The following is a 20,573-nucleotide window of genomic DNA, read 5'->3' as shown; positions in this document are numbered from 1 at the left end:
AATGACAATATATATTACAAATATATATATTTGTATTTAACTTTAGTCAAAAGTTATATATATGCATATATATCTTTTTATATATATGTATATTTAAGTTTATTCAAAAGGCTTCATTGATAAGTTTCAGGAAATTAAGGACAGTGGCCAGTACTGGAGATTGGGACCCAGAGGCCAGAAAAAGAGAAAAGGAATTCTTATTTTCACCCAATCTTTACTGTTTGAAATATTTTTTTTACCACTGATTATTATTGTATAATAATAAAATACTCGATTTTCGTAAACATTTGTCACTTGAGCCCCTCATTCTCAGCTCCACATGCAGGGGTGCAGAGACACTGAATCAAGAGATCGTCACGCTGAGTTGTTGAGGCAGACAGCCTGTCATTTCATATGCAGCACTGACTTTTCCAGGCTGTTGATTTCGTTTATGAAATGTAAATTGCTGATGGGCCTGGGGAGGGGAGCTTCATTAATGAATCTTCAATGTCATCAACTCTATGCTCTCAAGTAAAGCAGGCCAACCCAAACTTCAGCGTGTATGCGCTGAGTCAGAGAAGGGTAGCAGTGGAGATCAACTCTGAGTAGGAGTCTCTGTTTTGTCTTCATGAAATTAAAAGAAAGAAATCTATGCAATATATAAGTCCCAAGAACCAACATTTTTTAAAGAATGTCTCTGTCTTAAGGGTCCCTAGGAAACTCGGTCAAGCGTCAGTCTTGGTTTCAGCTCAGGTTGTGATCTCAGGGTGGAGGGATCCAGCCCCTGGTCAGGTTCCACACCCTGAGCAGAGAGCAGAGGCTGCTTGGGATTCTCTCTCTCCCCACCTCTTTCTGTCCCTCCCCCTGCTCACACATGCCCTCACTCTTTAAAATAAATAAATTCTTAAAAAAAGGATGTCTCTATTTTAAATATTTTGTAAGGAGAAGCTGCATATCACTGATCTTCCTTTTTTCCACTTGGTTATCATTTTCACGTTTGTTTTTCAATACATAGAGGCCTTTTATGTAAAATAAATAATGATAATCAGCTTTTGCAGCCAGTGATATTTTCCTCATGGCATTCACTATTAAATAAGTGTACCATATGCATTATTTATATTTTATTTATGTGATATTAAAGGTTCCTGTGTTTATTTGCTCTCTAATCCCAGGAGAATATAAGCTTCATGAGTCTTGAGATGAATTTCTATTTTCTCTGCTGAATCATCATGTCTAGATCAGTGCTTTTGTAGAGGATCAGTAAATATTTATTGCACAAATGAAGAAATTATCTTATACAATCTTCACATACCTCTCCTATGAGGTAAATGCCATTATTACACCCACTTTAGAGATAACGATACTGAGGCTTCATAATTTGTCTAAGAACATTTTCCTTACTAAGGGGAAAAATTGGTCTTTGCTTACTGATTTTTTTCCTGACTTGAGAGCCTTAAACATTTATAAGCCAACAGCTATCATTATTGCTACAGATAGAATGAAAGCTTTTAAACATTTCATGTATAAAAACTATACAGTAAGCTACCTTCTACATTTTATAGGTAGGTTGTATTTACCTAGGTTATATTATGTACACAAATTACTAATGGAGTTATTAATACTGCAGTTGGCATAAATAAGATAACCACTGAAGTTTCTATTTTTTTAGCCCTTATATCATATTGTAAAAAAAAAATCATATTGTAAAAATGAATTTCCTAAACTAAGCTGTTTAAACTAAATAAATGGATTGGTCATTGATAGGAAATTACTGTCTCATTCACTCCTGGAATAGTAGTCCATATTTAATGGCATGAGAAACTTTTACATTTCAAAGTAGTCACCAAATCTTTTTCAGGTAAAATACAAAAGAACTTCAGCTGTCAATTGTTTTTGAGTTTTGGCCTGAAAGAGTCTGGAAAGCATGGTGGCTAAGGACACAAGTCATACGGCAGGGCATGCAGCCCAAATTTGCCTCAGGTGCCTGTGTAACCTGGGCAAGTCTCTTTTAGTGCTTCAATGTCAATATTCACATAGATTAAAAAAAAAAAGATGCTGTAAAAATGAAAGTGAACCTACAGGTGAAGCATTTAGAACAGCATCAGATACAAAGCAAATAGTGCACATTGGTCTCTTTATTGATATTTTAAATTATGCTTCCTATATTTTTCTACCATACTGTTAAATACAGTATCTTTTAAATAAAAATATTTGTAAATAAAACAATTAAGATTTTATTAAATATTTAATTAAAAAGTAGCATCCATAAATTTATTCTAAACCCACGGTTGTCATATCATTTGAGTAATCATTGCATTTTTTTAATGAAAATCCACTACTAATGCACACACATACACAGATAACTTTCTTATGGTTCTCATTATATTTCTTAAGAACAATGTATATACAAAACACACCCCACACACACACTCACACACTTTCACATTTTGTTTTTTTTTAGATGAGGCTTTATGCTATGGGACAAACTATCATTCCAAGTAGCTGGGCTTCAAAATTAGGGATTTGGGACAACTCTCACTGAACTCATGTTTTTTCATGTCTTAAGAGGAATTGTTTTGCACATGCTGTTTTGTTTGTTTGTTTTTGTTTTTAAAGATTTTATTTATTCATGAGAGACACAGAGAGAGAGAGGCAGAGACACAGGCAGAGGGAGAAGCAGGCTCCATGAAGGGAGCCCAATGTGGGACTCGATCTCAGGACTGCAGGATCACGCCCTGGGCCAAAGGCAGACTCTCGACCGCTGAGCCACCCAGGCGACCCAACAGATACTGTTTTATAGGTAGCATTTGATTTCATCTGCTGTGGACACATTACTTTGTGGTTCAGGTAAATACAATTGTGAGAAAGAAGAAATCTGGCTACACTCAGGTTGACTTGGATCCTCTTCTGTTCATAGACCTCCAAAAGAAAAATACCGTTCCAAGCTTGGGTGATGTCACACAGAGAAGCAACCCCTTGGCATCAGCTCCATGATTTTTCATCTTATCTGTGCCTATGTTTCTTTACTTCAATATGCTATGAGCTATTTATTATTTTCCTTCCTCTTTTTTTAACCATGTCCATATGGTTTTGAATCATTATGCATTCTCTATGCTTCTGTTTTTCCTGCTTGAGTTTCTAAATCAGTATCATCTTTGTTTATAAATTGAGGAATCCTCCATGCATAATCAAGGGGGCAAAGTGATGGCATTCTCAAATAATTATGCAACTTCATCCAAATTAAGGGCTTTCACAGATCATTTTGTACTGTGGTTGGACAAAAACAGACAAATAGACATAAACCGAGTGAACGAAAAAAGCCCTCAGTTTGAAATTTATTCCCTTCATTTACTAACCCAATGATCTAATGTAAGGCATCTGAAACTAAATTTCGGTTTTCTCACCTTATGAAATGGAAAATGATAATTAGCTGATGTAGTTGTGGTTAAGATTAGATCAAATAATTTAACAAATCTTTCCTGGGCACTCATGTACTAAGATCTAAATAGAAGATGTCCATAGATTGAATTAAAAATAATCTAATATGTCTGATCTCAGGCACCTCTGGAGACCACTTCACTCTTCCTTTTTACAGCCCTCTTTTTCAAGTATTGTGAGATTTTTCTTGGATGGGGATTTTATCTTGTTCATCTTTGGAAACAGAGCACCCAAAAAAATACCCGACTATTATACCAACACTCAAAAACTGTTACTGATACAAAACAATGTAAAAACGTGGCTTCAAGACACCAGGGAAATCAATTCATAAGGTTCACTTTTAGGTGGTTCAGACCAAAATATGAAGTGGTATCCCTGTCGCATTAACTAAAGACAGCCTTCCCTAGGTGGAAAAGCCCATTAGAACTGACTCACTCACATTCAACACTGCTGCACATAAATCTTCAGATTTTTATATTTAACTTGCCCCAATCAGATATAATTATTCAGAGTGAGTTAACTAGTTTGTAGCTGGTTATTTTAAAGCTAAGCTACAGGGGTGCCTGAGTGGCTCAGTTGGTTAAGCGTCTGGCTTCAGCTCAAGTCATGACCCCAGACTCTTAGAATAGAGCCCCCTATTGGGTCCCCTGCTCCATGGGGTGCCTGCTTCTCCCTCTCCCTCTGCTACTTCCCCTGCTTGTGCACACTCTCTCTATCTCTCTTTGTGTGATAGATGATGATGATGATGATGATAGATGATAGATAGATAGATAGATAGACTAACAAATAAAATCTTAAAAAAAAAAAAAACTCCAGCTACTAGGCAGGGCTTTTTCCGTAACAAGTATGCATACGCACAAAGCACCCCCCCCCCTCATTCTCATTAGACCAACAAGAAAAAAAACAAGTATGCTTTATAAACTTCTGTAGGTATAGTTCTCAAGTGGTTCCAGTTCATAATGCAAGCACTTAATGGAGGACTCAATGCTTTATGTCTAAATCCTGATTCTGCAATCCTTCCCTGGCAAGATTCCCAAGGAGTTTGATGCTCACAAGGAAAGTTTGCTGAGTGGACACTAACAGTGCCACAAAATGAGCCAAAGGGCATTCTCTCTTCACAGCACAGAATAAATGCATACATTTTTCCTGCCTCATTCTGTCATCATTTCATTTCCGTGATACTTTGTCTTTCATGTATGCTAAATATGATGTACCATGGTTCTGATAGCGTCATTCTGCCTTTATCTTCTCTTTCTTTCATGCCTCTCCATGTGCGCCTCATTATTCTTTCCTTCCTGGAGTTTCCTAGTGTGAAGAGTACACACTGAAATAAGTAAGAGATAATTGGAAGAGGCTGCACATATCGGTTGCACAAAGAATAGTCAGTCCGTCAGAACAACATCCCGTGATGTTATTTGAAGATGGCAGCATAGCTGGTTGAATATTTTTTAGGTAATGAGCCAGTTGACTTTAAACCATTCAGTGGGTTCAGAAAGTTGTGGAACAAGCACTTGCCATGGTAAATAAGTGGACATTCTTTGGTTTCTCCTTATCAAAGGGAGAGTTTGTCTTTAACTAGACTCTTCCTGTTTCTCTGGGCACTGACCTTCATCTTTAACTTGAAGTGAGAATAAACAATGGCGTTAATAACAGGTCATGGGTTTAAGTGTGGGTCATCCTATATCTCATTCAAATATGTAAAAATAATGCATGACCTTATATGTGAAAAGAAAATATTTAAATCTTTAAAGTGAACAGGAAAAATGAAAAAAAATCCCCTCAAGGAGAGAAGCACATTAGAACATTTGCATTAGTTAGCTTGGAGTGACAACAAAAGTGGGTATGCAAAGGGACAATGACTCGTCTTCTCATGCTACTTTGCCCCTTTTAATGAGAACTTAAAAGGAAAGAATACCAAGGAAGACATCTTGGTGCTTTATCTTTATAATTGTTTATATATTTCACATACATATCATTGTATATATATGTTATTATTGTGCATTAATTTCTTGGAGGGAGAAAATAAAAATTCTCAGTGTTTGGATACATTAATTTGCAAAGCCAATGATTACAATAGAGAAAATTCTGGCAACCTCAATGCTTTTCTTACCAACACATAACTCCTTTCCATTCTATCAACTTGGCATTTTGGCCAGATGGGCACAAAAGGAAAAGTGTTGCTTCTTAGAGTGATAGAGCTACCATTATTGGTTCAATCTTCACTTAAAGAGTTCTTCAGGAAATGAGCAATCATGGATTTGTAAAGGCACCTATGGACATCTTATGCTTTTGAATCTGACTGGTCTTTTTTTTAATCAACAAATTCTCTATAACTTTCCCCTATTCCTACCAAATAGGAAAAATTGTTAGGCGGAAAAAAGAACTTTGATACCACGTTAGGATAAGTCTTGCTAATATATTCCAATATTGAAGAACAAAAGAAAGTAAGATTATTTTCAGATGCATTTAAATCTGATACTAAGTAGCTAATCCAGCATAGAAACCATAGATAATCCTTTAATCTTTTTGCATCAATTTCTTCACTGTTAACATGATAGTCATAATATTTTCTCCCAAAATAACTCAAAAGCAGAATTAAATCATGTCAAGAATTAAATCATAAACAAAGCACAGGAAAAAAAAAACAACAGAAAAAAATACACAAAAATTAAAATACTAATGTTGATTATGAAATCAAGTATTCTGGATCAACAGTTAGATTTTAAAAACAATATCACAGGGCAGCCCCAGTGCCTCAGTGGTTTAGCCTTCAGCCTGGCACGTGATCCTGGAGACTTGGGATCGAGTTCCACATCAGGCTCCCTGCATGGAGCCTGCTTCTCCCTCTGCCTGGGTCTCAGCCTCTCTCTCTCTCTCTCTGTGAGTGTCTCTCATGAATAAATAAATAAAATCTTTAAAAAATAAAATAAAAACAACATCACAGCAAGTTCTAATACATCTGATAGGATGCCAATGTCATAAGCAAAGATGGTATTTGTGAATTGCAATATTATTAGAAAAACTTAAAATTCAGAAAGTTGAATCAACTAGGTTAGTCGCATTTACTTATCGGAATGATCAGTTACAAAAGACAAAATAAATCCCTGTAATGTCAGTTTAGAGACTTAGAACAATAGATAATATTAAAACTAGAACTTTTCAGAAGAAAATTTCATTTGCTTAATGTCAATCATTAGACATCAGGATATTTGTGGTCATTAGTACAAGAACATTGGTTATGTTCTGACAGACATATGTTCAGTTAACATATTCTAAAAGGTGCTCTGCGGGATAAATCTCTGAGACCAACTGCTTTTGATTCTTTCTTGTAAAAGTAGATTATATAATATCTACTCTTCAACAAACTGTCAAGCTTTTCCCTGCAGGTCTGTATGTGGATAAATCAGTATTTAAATAATGTTTATAAAATCAACATTGGAACCTTCAGAATAAGACTTAAAAACTAGTGACAACTAAAAATGCATAGAATACCAACTTTTAGAAAATAAAAAGCAGGGCAGATAGATTCCTAGTATTGGACCTCAAGATGTCTGGATGTACTCATGCTAAAAAAGAATGTTCTGGATTCCTCGAGATTGAGTTTTAAAATATATTCTTTTATTATTATTATTTTTATTATTATATTTAAAATATATTCTTTACTACCTCTACTCAGAACTTGACTCTTCTGACCTTGACTCTTTCCATCACTCATCCATTCATGCCCACATCTTTAAACTCTGCACACTGGCAAATATATCCTGCAAATAGCTACGTTTCAACCTAAATTTCTTTTCTGAACCTCACACTAAGATAGCTTTCAACCCTACATTTCTCCTTGGATCTCCTCTAAGCACCCCAAACTCAACATGTTGTAACCTAGACTTATGATTCTAAGCTTCTCCTTTTCTGGTGTCCCATCCCAGTGGTGTCAAACGTTTAGTTGTATAAAATAGAAATCTTATTAAATGTCCTCTTTCTCCATTTCACCTGCAACCGTCCAAGCTCAAGGTACCATAATCACTCATCTAGATACTAGGTGAGTAGTATCTTCATTGGTCTTCTCGAATCCCATCCTGCCCTTCTCCAATTCACTACCATAGTGGCCGTTACAGAATGCAACCCCCTTCCCCTATACTCTCAAACGTGTATAAAACGCTTTTGTGCATATGGGTCCATTGCCCTTAGACTAAATACCAAAATCCTTAATATGGCTTACAGAGGGGTTGGCAAACTTTTTCTGTAAAATACCAGATAGTAAATATTTCAGTTTTACAGGCCATTTGATCTCTGTTGTAGCTACTCCACTCCACTCTTAGGGCACAAACATTGCTACAGACAAAACACAAATGAATGAGTGTGTGTTCTAATAAAATGTTATTTATAGATACTAAAATTTGAATTTCTTACACGTTTCAAGTGCCCCCAAATTTTATCCTTCTTTTGATTCTTTTTCAACCATTTAAAAATGTACATATGTTCTTATCTGATGTGCCAGATTGGGCCCATGAAACATAGTTTGCTTACTCCTGGTTTTCAAAATTCTGTGTATCTCTTATTTTTGTTTATGCCTCTCTTGCTAACACTTTCTATGCCTCTACAACACTGTCCTCTTTCACAAGAAATTTGACTGTTCCAAAACACCTCTTCCCTCCTTGCTCTCTCCTATTCTTGATTTCTTCACAGGTTAGAATTCCTACTTAACCTTCACAACTCAAATCAATGTTGTTCCATTGGGACACATTCCTTGGTTCCTCAACCTAAGTCAGATTTTTCTATGTCTACCTTTATAGCACTGTGCTCCTTCTGTCAAAGAATTTCTTTCAGTTTTATAGGTGTTCTTTTATTAGTGTGATTCCCCCTTTAACATTCATCACCCTCCATTAGACTTCTGTGAAAGCTAAAACCCAGTGTTCGTTGCCCTTGTATTTTCTGTATACTAGTATGATAATATTCAAGATATATTCTCAAGTAAAAATATACTACAGAACAATCCTGGTAGTACTCACAGGGGACTATAATTTTATCATAATGTTTTTATATATTTTAAAAAAGGAATTATATTCAATATACTGCCTGTTGCGGCTGATGATGTAGGCTGGTACTCGACATCTATTCCCACACTTTCCCTTTCCTTCCTGTAATATAGAGGCTGGAAAATGAAATATAAGAATTCCCAAATCTTCTTGGAATTGGATTGGCCACTGTGAAGCAGTTATGGCCAGAAATGTGTGGATAAAACTCTTTGAAATGGGCTTTCCTTCCCAAATAGAGCTTTGTGAAGAAAAGGTTTTGAATCTCTGTCCTGTTTCTGGCAAGAATACTCATAAGTTACCTGGAAGTACTACAGCCAACTTGACACTCTCAGGACTAAAGACACAAGCCAATGGTGGCAAAGCTTGAGGGAAGGAGAAGCCAGAAGCCTGGATTCTTGATGACATCCTTGAGCAATTTTGCACCCTAGTCTACTTCCCCTTGGTCATCTTGTTGCCCAAAATAAGCTTCATATTTTTTAAAGATTTTGTTTATTTATTTGAGAGAGAGAGACAGAGAGAGAGAGAGAGAGAGAGAGAGCAGGAGCAGTAGGGAGAGGCATAGGGAGAGGTAGAAGCAGGCTCTCTACTGAGCAGGGAGCCTGATGCAGGGCTGGATCCCAGAAGCCTGGGATTACGATCTGGGTCAAAGGCAGACACTTAACCAACTGTGACACCCAGGTGCCCCACACTCCTTATTTGTTAAAAATCACTCTAATCAGATTTTTTGATTACCCAAAGAGAGAAACATGCACAGATAAGATTCCCCTATGTAACTAAAAATTTATAAAGTTTGTAGAATATAGTGGCAGAACTTGATTAATGAGAAAACTGGCATCTCATAAGACTAGTGCTAGTGGCTTTCCTAAAATAGCTAAAGGCTACATCTCAAGAACATCTCTTTATGCCACAGAGTAGTTTTTACAAACTATTAAGTTAACTGTTCTATTTTTAATGCTATGCCATTACATACCACACATTATCATTTACACATATTGTTCTTTGACTTTTAAGCAAAATGGCAAGTGTCCTGAAGGGATGAACTATACATAAAGGCATGTTCCACATTTTTTTTTTTTTTACATTTTACAATACAGTGTATCTCTGTTTACATATGAGATGCACATCCTTTGCTTAAAGTTGATTTTTCTCTATAGATTTATAGCACTGGGTATAATTCTTATTTCTTATTTCACTCATCTCCAGTGGTTTTTATTTTATTTTACTCTATTTTATTTTATTTTTATTTCAGTATTATTACAAGATAAGTGACACATAAAGTTAGTAGATGTTTAAAGTGTACATCATGGTGATTTAATATACGTACACATTGTAAAAGGATTCCCCCCATCTGGATGGTATTTTGTATTTATATGTCTGCCTCTGAGTCAATTCTGCAATTGGAGACTTGTATCATTTAGGATTTGGAGCAAGTACAGTGTCTAACAAAACCACCAACCAACCAACCAACCAACCAACCAACCAACCAACCAACCAGTTTGCCAAACATAGTAGGGACTCAATAAAGTTTTGAGCAATATCTTGAAGAGTCATTAGTTGAGGAAAAACACAAAAGGGTGAATGAAAGTAAGTTGTCTGAAGTACTTCTACTTTCTATTCTAACTGATGAAAAATTTATCAACAAAAGAATAAATGGGGATCCCTGGGTGGCGCAGCGGTTTGGCACCTGCCTTTGGCCTAGGGCGCGATCCTGGAGACCCGGGATCGAATCCCACATCGGGCTCCCGGTGCATGGAGCCTGCTTCTCCCTCTGCCTGTGTCTCTGCCTCTCTCTCTCTCTCTCTGTGACTATCATAAATAAATAAAAAAATTAAAAAGAAATTAAAAAAAAAACAAAAGAATAAATGTTCGAAGTCATGTGAGAAGTTATCCTGGAGTCATTTCTTTAAATTCACTTTTCTTTCAATATTAATTTGCAACAACTACTGAGAGTTTGCTAAAGCAACAACAACAAATATTAAGCCAACTTTAGGACTTGCACATATTAAACACCAATTTAAAAATTACAATAAAAGTGAATATCATAAATGCTGACTTGGAAAATTTCTTAAGACATTCTTGGTTCCATAGTGATTTATATGACTCAATAAAAGTTGTGAGAGAATAAAATTATTTACAGATTGACCATAAAGCTCTTTATTTGGTCTGCTTTGCTATTTGCTGAAGAAATCTTATTTTGATTAATATAAATGATAAAATATGCATTTCTTACAGTAAAGCTTTCTAAATGCTATAACTGTAACCTTTTATTTATTATTCTAAATATATTATTGTATATAATCCCACTTATGAGTTTGTTTAATATGATCTATAAGCTTCTTCAAGAAAAGAATCATTAGAATTATGACAGCAAAATTGTGAGTTTGGCTTAATTTTATAGGCAAGATTTTAGAAAAATTTAAGTAACTGGCCACTTGATTTTTGTCTATGATTGGATGTTTAAACAATTTTAGAGGCCAGAAAAGCTTTTACATTTTTATATCAAATTAAATGATTGACACTTACCTGTTTTTTTTAAAAAAAACTATTTATTTGAGAGAGAGAGAGAGAGAGAGAGAGAGATTGGGAGGGAGAGTACAAGCAGGGGGAGGGGCAGAAGGAGAAGCAGATGCCCTGCTGAGCAGGGAGTCTGACATTGGGCTCGATCCCAGGACCCTGAGATCATGACCTGAGCCGAAATTAGATGCTCAACCGACTGAGCCACCCAGGCACCCTTGACACTTATCTTTAACGTCATATGAAACTACTCTTCAAATTTTATAGGGCAGAAGTAGCTGAAAGTGTATTTTTTCATGCAAATATGAAATTGAAGATGGTTAATTCCTACTCTAAAAATATAAGTATGCAAAAAATTTGTTTTCAGCTATTTTTATGATGTCATATTAAATTATGTCATATTATATGGCAGCTGAAATGCAAGAGATGGATGGATGGACAAGCTAAAACTTTCTGACTTCGCCTGATATAAACTAAGATTGTACTTAGTGTTTGTTTTGTTTGGATCGAATATATACAACCAATCAGCTGGACACAAAATCAGAATCTTAATGGAAAGATTAATGGGAAATGGGAAGCCTCAAACACAGATGTCCTCAGACCAGGTATTTCATCTGGTATAGTTCTTTTAAAGGGCTAAAGGGAATTTAACACAACTGCTATGTACCAGTTCTTCCACTGGGCTGTGCTTGAACAAAATACTTTATGTTCTTCCAAAAATAGATTCACAGGAATTCTTATATCCTGGTGGTCATTCTTTGTAACTATGAAGCTTCCATAAAGAAAGCATGAAGTCACCTCTCCAAGCACCTATCATATTACAAAAAAAAAAAAAAAAGAGTCTAGAGCACCTGGGTGGCTCAGATTGTGACCCTGGGGTCTTGGGATCGAGTCCTGAATCGGGTTCCCCATGGGGATCCTGCTTCTCCCTCTGCCTATGTCTCTGCCTCTCTCTCTGTGTCTTTCATGAATAAAAAAATCTTTAAAACAAAACAAAACAAAAACATAAAAAGAGTCTTATGTGCAATGAAGAATATTTGGAATCAAATATGATATTCTGAAATAAGGACATCACTTCACACTTTGTGAAAAAAGCCTAAGAGGTGATATTGAAAGTGTGGAGAAAAATCAGAAAATTAAAAACACAGAAGGGTGGATGAGCAAACAGAAAGTGTGAAGATTTTTGTCTTGGTTATTTTAGCAGGAAATATCTACTAAAATGCTTGTGAAGTCTATAAACTTGTAAAATATATTTTTTTACACTTTTAAAATGGGAACAGTATTTTATCAACTGTGCACCATACAAGGCCATGTGGGTCAGAATCATTCGAAATAAAGAGTAAAGAGTAATGACAATGTGAGCTATTACTGTCTCTATGAGAAATATAATTCATATTTTCAAATTCTAGTGCTGAATTTTTTTTACTTGTATTCACTTAAGGGTTTTAAGGCAAAATTCTTATATGCTGCTTTTGTGTAGTGTTTTTCTGCTAAATCTATACAATTCTATTTCATCCCAAAGTGAATTCCTTACATTCATGTCTATTGAACCTAGCTTCCAATATGTCAAAGTAATTTTGAATTGTATTAGTACCTTTAATATATTATCAAGTTGGGCTTCCTGGTTGGTAGTGCAGTGGGTGGTTAGGCATCCTACTCTTGTTTTCAGCTCAGGTCATGATTTCAGTGTCGTAAGATTGAGCCCCACATCGAGCTTTGCACTCAGCACAGGGTCTGCTAAGACTGTCCCTCATCCTCTGTCCCTTTGGCCCTCCTCATGCACGTGCTTTCTCTCTAAAATAAATAAATAGGGATCCCTGGGTGGCACAGCTGTTTAGCGCCTGCCTTTGGCCCAGGGCGCGATCCTGGAGATCCCGGATCGAATCCCACGTCGGGCTCCCGGTGCATGGAGCCTGCTTCTCCCTCTGCCTGTGTCTCTGCCTCTCTCTCTCTCTCTGTGACTATCATAAATAAATAAAAATTTAAAAAAATTAAAAAAATAAAAATAAAAAAAATAAAATAAATAAATAAAGCTTTAAAAATAAAATAATCAGTCCATGATATTAAATTCTGACTACAATAATCTTCCAAGATTACCCAAAATTATTTTATATATATATACCACCTTAGTACTAAAATGGAGTTTATATAAATATCCTGTTAAAAAAACTTCATGTAGTTGAGATATATTCCAGCTATTGTTTTTCTCTCAATTATTTAACTTCTACTATAGCATGGAAATAAATTACATTAGTCAGTCTTGATTAAAAATCATAAATCTTACCCATATGTTTCAGTGATTATAAAATTATTTTCTGGTTGTTTGTTTAATTGTTTAATTAAAGGCTAATTGTTTAATTGTTCAATTAATGGCTAATTGTTTAATTACCTATTTTTAAAACAAAAGTTGACAAGTTTGACATTTCAGGTATCTTTGCTCTATTTTTATTAATCTGTAGATTTCAAAAGTATAATGTGGTTCTTTATGCTTTTGTGAAGTTTATCTTTTCTGTTCAGATTTATTCTCTTTTTGTCTTAAATTCTACTTTAACCATATATACAGAATGGAATGTTATTCAGCCATAAAAAATAATGAAATCTTGCCATTTATAACAATGTGGATGAACCTAGAAGGTATTATGCTAAGTGAGATAAGTCAGAGAAAGACAAATACCATACAAGTTCACTTATACATGGAATCTCAAAAGCAAAACAAACAAAACAAGACAGAAACAGTCTCGTAGATATAGGAAACAAATCATTGTTACCAGAGGTGAGGAAAAGGGTTAGGGTCCGGGCAAAATAGGTGAAGAGGATTAAGAAGTACAAACTTCCTGTTATAAGATAAGTCATGGGGATGTAGTGTACGATATAGGGGATATGGTCAATGATATTGTAATAACTTTGTATACTGATGGATAGTAAATAGACTTATCAGGGGTCATTTCATAATGTATAAAAATATTGAATCACCATGATGTATATGTGGAAATAGTTAAGATATTGTGTGTCATTATACTTCAATAAAATGAAATAATAATTCTGGTGATTGCATTTAATTGACTTTTTATGCAAACTCTCCCTTGATTATACATAATTGTCATTAAAAATTAGTAAAAAATGATACAATAACAAAAATTCAGCATTCATGACATAAAAGTAAAATGTTGAAAAAAGGTATGTTTTCTAAAATTTTTTCTTTCCACCATCATTATCTGTGACATGAACTGGCTAGTGCTACACTGACTAAATTGTACAGGATGATAAAAAAGGGATACCTGGAATGAGGGGAAAGTAGAAAGGAAACTCTAAAGTAGATATGTCCAGGGGTCAAAGACTAAAATGCTCATTAAATGATTTAGGTGGAAACTTGAATTATTTTTCATTCATATGTGTATATTCCACATGCATTTCGTCTAGGGGAAATTTTTTTTGAATTTAACTTCCTTAATAAAAAAATGTGCAAATTTGTAATATGCTTGTCTGTTCCTCATTTTTAAAAATATTTCTGTTTTAGATTGGCAAAGGAATAAGAATAGCATTATTAAATGATTACATTACTCAATGGCATCAAATCATTTCAATTTAGATTGTGATGTAAACATCCATTCTAATCACAATCAGATCATGCCAAAGAAACCTAGAGTTTCTTTGATATAAGTTAGTGTTTAGGTAAATTTACAGGAAGGTCATTCAAAATTAATCCATTTTTTAAATAATACAATGCTGGAACCCTTTGCTATCTCCTGGACGTTTAACATTACATGTAAGCATTCTCTTTCAGTGCAAAATATTCTAATTTACATATCACACCAGAATAGCATAAAAGTTGTATATATCATCAAAAGAACTACTACCATAAGTGATGATAAAGCTTTAGATATGATAATACATTTCTAAGGTGAAACATAAATTTCATAATAGGCTTGAAGCCATGTTGCTCTAAAATGCTTTTATAAAAAATCAAGTATGCCTATGGGCTGAGAAAAAAAAATCATGTTGTGCTCTTGTGTTTCATTAAACAGCAATTTTGTTTAATTTAAAATTAATTGCAAACTTAGAAAAATATGACTTAAGGGTATGTTTTTTATACATTGCTACACTGACTAATGAGGACTCTCCATGTGCCCTTCATTTCTCTGAATGATTCCTCTGTCAGCTTTCCCCTTTGCTGACTTTCCCATAACTCTCCCGGCTCTACCACATGTCTTACAAGTTCACCAAAAGTCTCTTTCTTTTCAATAAGAGTTGGGACTTTTTACCACTAAGTCCCTGTGCATTAATTGGTCAATAGTTCCTGCAGATCTTCTCCACAGGTAAATGTAGAAGAAACAGGTTCTATTTCTTATATTCAACATAGTAGGCATATTTCATGATTTCACTGGTTCACTTATGTTGGTCTTAACAACAAGGAATGTTAGGGATGCCTGGGTGGCTCAGCGGTTGAGCATCTGCCTTTGGCTCAGAGCGTGATCCTGGGGACCTGGGATGAGTTCCAAATCGGGCTCCCTGCATGGAGCCTGATTCTCCCTCTGCCTGTGTCTCTGCCTCTCTGTGTGTGTGTGTGTCTTTCATGATTAAATAAATAAAATCTTTTTTAAAAAAACAACCAAACAAGGAATATTAGATAATCCTGAGTATGATACCATGCCATAGGATGTACTGACATTAACTAGAAACTAAATATATTCCATTGGACTTTGCATATTTACTTTTGTTTTAGGGGACATAATTTGGTATACAGCATATCAGAATCCACATTTCTTTGGGCCTCGTATAATGAGAAGGCTGGAGGTGCACTATGATGCATTATTATAGTGCTTGATTTAGGAGATCAGATTTCTAATGCTGGCTCTGTTGCAAATTACGATGACTGAGAGGCTTCTTGACTATTCTAGTCTTGTTTATCTATAAGATGAGGGTATTGGACTATAGTTTATCTCTAAGTTCCTCCTAGCTATAAAATATGTTTAGAGTTTTATTATATCCGAATAACAGAATGGCAAGCTATCACTGAGAAAGTTTAACTATTTTTATCTTAAATCTTCGGTTTCCATAGCTATTCCTTCTAAGATTCACCTTGGGATATTTATAAAATGCAGCTATGCAGATTTTCCACTACAGGCTTGTGGAATCAGAATAACATATGCATTTTAAAAAGCCTTCATGGTGTTTCTGACATAGCTACTCCTGGCTTCGTTGTTTCATAGTCCAACATAGAATTTTATGATAGAAAATAGTCCTTTTTCCTTTGCTCAAAAATATACAAGGGCATATGAAAGTCATAGTTTTAAAAGCCTGAAAAATAAGTAATATATTGCTTTGTTGCAAATAACTGAATATGCAATAGGCAGATCAATGTGTTTTCACATTTCATTATACAATATTACCTTTTTCCTTTAGGGAACCTGGAACTTTCACTTCTTTTCCCTTAATAGGCTCTGGAAAGAAACATTGAGCATTTATTTGAAGCCAAGATAAAAGGATTTGAGAACACATATATAATGGAGTCGGTGAGCTATCAGTAAGTTGAACCTGGGTGGAAATTATATGATATTTTCTTTCAAAAATAATTTTAATCATACAGAGACAAGGAAACAACAGTATAGAGTACAACAAGCCATCCTCTGATCATTTTTATTTAAAATAAATGTAAATCATTGAATGAATTACAATCTATTTGTTCATTTAAGAGAATGGGCTTTTGGAGCGATACGAACTTATTTTAGCTGTAATTATTTAAAACACGTAGCTTCTAGAAGTCTCCCCAAATGGTATAATCAGCATTAGCTTAGTTTATTTCTTTCAGGCTATGTGATTTTTTTTTTTAATAGACAAATGGAAATCCCTGCATCATGGTAAAGTGGTGCTTTAGTCTCGAGTCAAACAAATTTCAAGAATAAGCCTGAAATAAAATAGAAGAGACAATTTTATCTATAAACTTCCAACATCTTAAAAATGTCGCCCTTAGTTAAAACAAAATTAAACTTCATTCATTCCACCAGGTTCAAATACAAAATGATCCTAATTATATCATGGATTCTAGACATATATATATGCATGATGTCTTGAAGAGCATCATGCTTCCTCAACAGCCTGTATAAAAGATAAACCAGTTTTTTGCCTCCCCTGTAACATTATTTCTCAGTATTCATTTTGCTGGCAAAAACAGCTTTTAATGCAGTGAGAAAGGAAAGAAACAAGAAAAAAAAAAAATCTATCCTTCCAGCCCTCTGTTCCATTCCCACCTCTGGTTTGGGGTGGGAATGAAGAAAATGATGGTAGCACTCATAAATGGCTATCCCACTTGAGCAACCACTCAGAATTGAGTCCAGGTGACTTTGGATAGTGTCAAGAATGGAGAGAGGAGTTCTAGTGAAAAGGCTGTGTCCCTCAGAGCAAGATTTTCTTGGTAGATAAGCTACGGCCCTAAATATCCTTATGCGTGCAGAATATTTTTAAATGGCTTTGGTGGTAAGGAAAAGTCTGTGTTGCCATTTAACGTGCTAAGTATAAGTAGAGTCTTTTTTTTTTTTTCTATATTTCAGCATCTGAAATCAAGAGCCATGGATTGAATAAACAGACGGAGAAGCTTCATTAACTTTTTTCAAGCTAATGGGGATAATTTACTGCTTTTGCATTTCCTGGCTAAACCAAAAAAATCAATGTATTGTGAAATGAGAAGTGATGGTGGGGACAGAGTCCTAGTGGGGTGGGAGAGTGCGTGTCTAGAACTTGAGAATTCAAGATTACAGCACGTTGGTTTCACTGGGTGAGTATATATGTTTGGGTGAGATTAAAGTAGCTATGAAATGTAAGGCCGAAGGAGAGGACCCTACAAGATGGCTTTGAGACTGGTGGAGAAAGAAGGGAGAGGCAGAGTAACAGATGTAATTTTATAATGTATTTGAAAATCATAAACTCATGACCTTAGACATGAAGAAAGCTCTCAGAAAATAGAAATGATTTTTATTTCCAAGCTCGATAATGGGAAGTTTCCTTTGGCTCCCAGGCTGGATCATCTCCTGCCCTGACTTTCCTGGAGCTCACTTTCTCTCAATGTCTTTTTTGACTTCAAGGGGTTCTGATCGGATTTAGGAAGTGCACAGGCTGGACCAGCGGGGTATCAACTCTGACTAAATCTGTGGAGAATGTTATATGGAAATTCTGTACTTCTATATTAGGAAGGATAGGCCTATTGCTGGCTTCAGTCAGCTATTAAGGTATTTTTAACTCATCTGTGTTGTCAAGAATAAAGCATCGGCGAACACTTCTTTGTGTTTTTACAAATATCGTGGTTTCGGTGAGTTTGTGCAAAAGTCTACAGGAAGGCTTATGAATCCTGATTACCAGGATCTAGAATGTATTTAAAGGTGCTCAGATAGAAATTAGAACTCTCAAAATAATCTGAGCAAGGAGGTTATGATGGAGAAAAGAGTCACAAAGGAATAGGAAGATGGTTCCAGGATTTTAATCCCCCTACCCTGGTCCTTATACAAAGGCAGTAAAAGTTAGGGTGAGCATCCACGATGAAGTATAAATCACTGGGGGTCCGTTTCCAAGTCCTCAGACAACTTACCTCATCCTTAGCTCTAGCTTTTGTTTGACCAGATGGGAATGGCCAAGAAAAAGCATGTTGAAGACAAAAATTGGGGAGATCATCAGATGCATGGTCCTGAGCATCAGGATATAAGAAAAGACAAACTGCTGAGAATCCTCTGGCATTAGATCCAAACATTCACAGGCCTGGGTCACAAAACTAGAAGATACTTCTAATGTCCATCATATTACTCCAATACCAGAGGAACCTAAGGGTGCTACTGTCACATTCTCAGAAGAAGAGAAATTAATTAATCTCTTTGTTGCCTTGTTTGGGTTCAGTCTATAGGACCTCAGTCCACAGGTGAATCTCATATCCTCAGATAAATCAGACCAGCTGTTAGAACAAGTGGCAATAAGATAGGGTAGCTGCCGCAAGGGGTACAACCAATAACAGGGGTGGCTAATGGGATTGAGTATTCCTGGGTGACCCGGGCCACACAAGCAGGCCTGTGCTCTTGTGGGGGTGGGGGGTGGGAGGACTTAGGTGAGTCCACTGGCAGAGGGAAGTCAATAGCTGAACCAGTAGCCAAAGCCAGCAAGACGTGTCTTTCCTCGGCTCTTTGCCTTTGGAACAATCATCTCTAGACCTCTCTATATCTTCTTAAATAAAGACACAGCCTGATGATGTTTCTCTAAATGCCTAATTTACTCATGGTTGTCACATTCCCAATAAACGTAGCCTCAGATGGTTTCTGCGTGATAATCCTGGGTTTATGAGTTGCAGCACTGCTTCAGTGGTGGGTTTTAACGTGTACGTGCAAGTGGAATTGGTGAGAGGATGGCAAAGGCAGGTAACCTTCTAGCTGCTTAATAGAAATAACTCGCGAAATACAGTGACTCCGATGCGACAAGTGGCTTTTAGCAAGTGGAATTACTTCATTCTGATTCTGCCACAGGTCGGCAGCAGGTTTCAAGGAACCTCTCCAAAAATAGTAATATTGCAGAGATTTTTAATGTCCCTGACACCTCACAGGTAACACTGCCAATTTTTTCTGTGATTCTTTTTGGAATAATAAATTATATTCAGAGAAAAAAAGGAAAGATGGCAATAAAATTCTTCTAAAATAATATCCAACTTATGTATAACAAAGAAATTTGAGGGCATTAACTCAGTTGAACAAGAAAGCAGGTGCGTTTGAAATAGTTCTAAAGCAATAATCATATGCAATGAACCTTTATATACGTGAGTTTCTAGTGACTGTAGAAACGTCTTGCAAATAGTGCAGCATTTAACATTGAGGAAAAAGCGTTCACTAGAGAATTGCCTGCAATTGTGCATTAATAACAATAACAACAAAAAAATAGGAATTACAGGAGTCTACTCAGTGGATGGTGTGGATTTAAATCTCCCAGATAATATTTTCCAAAACAGATTTTTACAACTACCATTTCCAACTAGTTTAAGCTTTGGCACAAGTGAAACTTTAAGTTGTAGCTTATTTTTGATAATCATCAACTCATCAAAGGTAGCTTTGGAGGTAAGCTCCAATCGTTCTTTTGAGCTGCTTTTATTGTGAACAGTAACATATGGTCCAAATATTCCTATGGCATAATTATGGACCAAAATAAATGTTATCTCATACTTTAGAAGAAGGATGGGAGGTTTACCTTGTGCAAATTATGGTTTGCAAATCATATACATATGTGTGTATATAAATAGCCATTCATGTACTTGGATTTTCCCAGTAGTATCTTTCAATGACATCTTTAGTTCTCACACAATCAAGGACAATGTTCTTGTTAACTGTCAGATAAAACAAGAGGGGAGAATGAGGAGTCTCTCTCAAAGTACAGATAATCAACTGGGGAAAGAATAGACTAAATTCCTCTGTGGAAATTAAGGGGAGACCCAACCAATAGCAAAAGGGCTAAGACTATTTTTCCATATTGTAGTGCCCGTGTATCTGTGTCAAATAGATTTTTCAAGCCCAGGTAATGAGCTCTAGACTCAAAGCAAAGTCGCTTTGAGGAATACAAATACAAGAACCCTATTTTAAGGAGCAA

The 20,573-nt window shown here is 35.7% G+C and overlaps 1 protein-coding gene across 10 annotated transcripts in view; it reads right to left on the bottom strand.

Moving 5' to 3' along the window:
• TRDN (triadin) overlaps positions 1-20,573 on the bottom strand; it is a 363,753-nt gene that overhangs the window by 75,056 nt on the left and 268,124 nt on the right. For 9 of the 10 annotated variants that reach the window (XR_012002811.1, XM_072765072.1, XM_072765079.1 and 6 more), the window contains exon 23: positions 16,358-16,408. The exons of the other annotated variant lie outside the window; for it this stretch is intronic. Coding sequence is in view for 8 of the 9 variants with exons in the window: in XM_072765072.1 (XP_072621173.1) it covers positions 16,358-16,408 (51 nt within the window). In the remaining variant the exon portion in view is untranslated. The remainder of the gene's footprint in view (positions 1-16,357; positions 16,409-20,573) is intronic. 10 annotated transcript variants of the gene reach the window in all.

This window comes from Vulpes vulpes, chromosome 1 (genome assembly GCF_048418805.1).
Source record: "Vulpes vulpes isolate BD-2025 chromosome 1, VulVul3, whole genome shotgun sequence".
Lineage (NCBI taxonomy): Eukaryota > Metazoa > Chordata > Mammalia > Carnivora > Canidae > Vulpes > Vulpes vulpes.
This window is presented reverse-complemented; position numbering and strand designations above follow the sequence as displayed.